Raw genomic sequence first — 3,251 nt, forward strand, 5'->3', positions numbered from 1 at the left:
GGAAGAGGATCTGTGAAGTCAGGGGTGTATATAGACTGATTCCAAGGAGTCTAAGCCTACATGGAGTATGTATCATAATTCTTGGGAAATTGAAAAGTAACAACTAAAAGTCCTCACTGGACATATCCCAATTAATAACCCTGAAAATAGAAATGATCAATTGTGAACTGCAAAACAATGATGTTTTCTTAAAGAACTATTTTCATTTGCATCAGGGATGGCACATCCAGATATTTTTTCTTGTGATTATACAAAATCAAATTTATTAAAATAAGCTCCAGGAAATGTCAATAATAAGTTTTTCCTTTGTTGTTATTCTTGTTTTCTTTTCTTTTTTTTTCTTTAGAAATAAAAATAAGCACATTTACTTATCACAGGCTGGTTGATGGTATTTTGTTGTTGTTGTTATTGTTGGTTTTAGGGCTTGTATTCTTTGCCTGGGCACTGTTCCTGAGCTCTTCAGCTCAAGGCTACCACCCTGCTCCTTGAGCCACAGCCCCACTTCCCATTTTCTAGTAGTTTATGGCCTCAGATCTCAACCTCTTTTCTTTTCCCCCAACTCCGTCAGTTTTATTTACTGAATCAGTCCACCAGTGTCCAGCAGGAGAACAACAGCAGATACCTTTTATTTATTTATCTATTTATTTATTTATTTATTTATTTATTTATTTATTTATTTATTTATTTTTGTGCTAGGTCTGGGGATCGAACTCAGGGCCTGGCGGTTGTCCCTGAGCTTTTTTTCACTCAAGGCTAGTATTCTATCGCTCGAGCCACAGCACCACATCTGGCTTGTTCTGTGTATGTGATACCAAGGATTGAACTCAGGGCTTCATGTATGCTAGGCAAGCACTCTACCACTAGGCCAGACTCCCGGTCCTAAACAGAAAGGTTTTGTGATATAAAACTTGATAAGAACTTGTATTAAATGATCATGGATACCTAGCTCAAAAAATCTTCAAGCTATTAGCATTTCTTTAAAAATTATTCAGGTAAAATAAGCATAATACCACATATTTCAAGTCAAATCAGATAGCAAATCCTTTGGTGCTTAATTTAATGGAGCACAAAGAATCTTTTGCAAAGAATTATTTTAATCGGCTTATTAAAATTTGGTAGCACTTCCGTTGAATTATTTGCATCACATTTTTTATCCTTTTGTCTGATCTAATAAGCACCAATGGACTCACATTAGCATACACATTACCTACATTACTGTGAACAGAGAGACCATCTGGAATATATTTCCATAATAGAGTTGCTAAGAATGAGACAATCAAGTCCGCACCATACATGACCACAAAGAGATTCACTAGCACTAGGATGGTCTGGGTAGCTCTTTTTTCTGCAGAGATTCTTGAGGTGAGGCTGGTACAGTGAAGATGTTGTGTTTGCTTCCGATGCCTGGATAAGAGAACCACCATGTATGCACTAGAGAGCAGCATAAGCCCCACAAAGAAGAAATCCCTGCATAATGTCAGAGTAGAAAACAGTCCCTTGACCAGCGAGTTCATGGGAGAAAGTGAACAGTATTTACTGATATTCAAATTAAGCCGGGTCGCATTGGATAAAGCCACAGTGTGGACGATCAGGTTACTGCAGAAGGACAAACTCAGGAGCCATAAAGAAAGGAAGTAGTGTAAGGTATAACTAATAGACTTAAATTTGAACCTCACCAACCAGGAGGTGCTGTGGCTGATGGTGATGGCCTGGAGAACACTGAGGAAGCAGGTGGTGCAGATGGAGAGGCCCCTCATGAGCCTGTGCATGTAGAACAATGCCTTGCATTTGAAGTCGTTCGGCAAATTCAGTGACTCAAACAGGTAAGGAGACTCCAAGATCACTGTAGTGAAGAGCATCACTATATGGGTGAGGGTTAAGTGGAAAACAACCACATCAATGGGCTTAGGTCTGTGATCCACCAGGAAATGGAAGATGTAGAATACAAAGAGAAAGGTGTTGGCTGAAAGTCCAATGCCAGTTTGGGAAAAGAATATGATTTTCAATGGTAACATTAAGTGGAAATTAGTGACCTTCATCGACCAGACAAATCTATTTTGTATTTCTAAAAAAAAGATAAATAACTATCACATTATCAGCGTTAGTTATTTATAGTCCAAAGCATCCCATAATCATCCTGTTGATTCACTAAATTATTCTTATTAGCCATGCCATCTCATATATACTCTTAAAAATAGTGTAATTGTTGTTTGATATATTAAACAACCAAAGTAAATCAAATACCAACATATGCACTATTATGACTGTGTATATTTGTTATTTATATATGCATGGCATGTAAGGAAAATTAACCTTTAGGAAACAATCTTTACTGTTTAGCATTCCTCATTTAATATTAGTCCCCCAAATAATGATTTCATGCAAATAGTTAAAAACATTTGAACTTTAGAAGTAAATTGGAAGGGTCAGGAGTTTGGTCTCGTGGTAGAGTGCCTAGAATGCACGAAGAGCCAGGTTCAAGTCCTCGGTATCACATACATAGAAAAAAGCCAAAAGTGGTGCTGTGGCTCAGGTGGTAGAGCTTTAGCCTTGAGAAAGCCCAAGGACAGTGCTCAGGCCCTGAGCTCAAGCCCAGGACTGGCAGGAAAAAATAGTAAATTTGAAGCTTAAAGTAACAAAAATTGAAACAGTAATGCCAAATCAAGTGTTTTTCAGATAGCATTAGTCTGACACTTGTTCTTCTTAAACTGTTTGAATGAATGAGCCAGGTTAGTTACTTTGATTCCTCTTCTAATATGGAAATGTTCAATTATGTTTGAAAGGATACAGCAGTATATTCATTCATAAATATAGCTACAAAAGGCAATTCAGAGAGCATGGCTTTAATGTCTTTTTTTTTTTTGCCAGTCCTGTGGTTTCAACTCAGGACATGGGCACTTTCCCTTTTTGCTCAGGGCTAGCACTCTGCCACTTGAGCCACAGCACCACTTCCAGCTTTTTCTGTTTATGTGGTACAGAGAAATCTCACCCATGGTTTCCTACATGCTAGGTAAGGATTCTACCACTAAGGCACATTCCCAGGCTCAAGTATGTGGAATTTCATAGTAGATTAGACAGATGTTAGTATTTACCCAAAAGCCTAATCTAATTAAGAGATACATTTAACTAAAAAACAAGTGGTAGGGGGCCAGGAGTTTGGCCTAGTGGTAGAGTGCTTGCCTAGCATGCAGGAAGACCCGGGTTTGATTCCTTGGTACCACATACTTAGAAAAACCCAGAAGTGGTGCTGA

The 3,251-nt window shown here is 38.2% G+C and overlaps 1 protein-coding gene across 1 annotated transcript; it reads right to left on the minus strand.

The window, feature by feature from the left end:
- Window positions 1-1,150: 1,150 nt before the first annotated feature.
- LOC150057415 (vomeronasal type-1 receptor 90-like) lies at window positions 1,151-1,859 on the minus strand. The gene is made up of 3 exons (XM_090340001.1): window positions 1,681-1,859; window positions 1,289-1,467; window positions 1,151-1,167 (listed from the first exon to the last, which is right to left on the minus strand). Exons 1-3 carry the CDS (start codon window positions 1,857-1,859, stop codon window positions 1,151-1,153), a joined length of 375 nt encoding a protein of 124 aa, XP_090196127.1.
- Between the last annotated feature and the right edge of the window lie 1,392 nt (window positions 1,860-3,251).

Source organism: Megascapheus bottae, chromosome 10 (assembly GCF_031878675.1).
Source record: "Megascapheus bottae isolate mThoBot1 chromosome 10, mThoBot2.hap1, whole genome shotgun sequence".
Classification (NCBI taxonomy): Eukaryota; Metazoa; Chordata; class Mammalia; order Rodentia; family Geomyidae; genus Megascapheus; species Megascapheus bottae.

What these genes read in the sequence shown, in the direction of transcription:
- LOC150057415 (XM_090340001.1), bottom strand. Translation starts at nt 1,859, where the DNA reads ATGCTCTTCACTACAGTGATCTTGGAGTCTCCTTACCTGTTTGAGTCA. An exon ending in ATCAGCCACAGCACCTCCTG is followed by an intron (nt 1,468 to 1,680) that starts GTTGGTGAGGTT and finishes GACATTATGCAG; the next exon opens with GGATTTCTTCTTTGTGGGGC.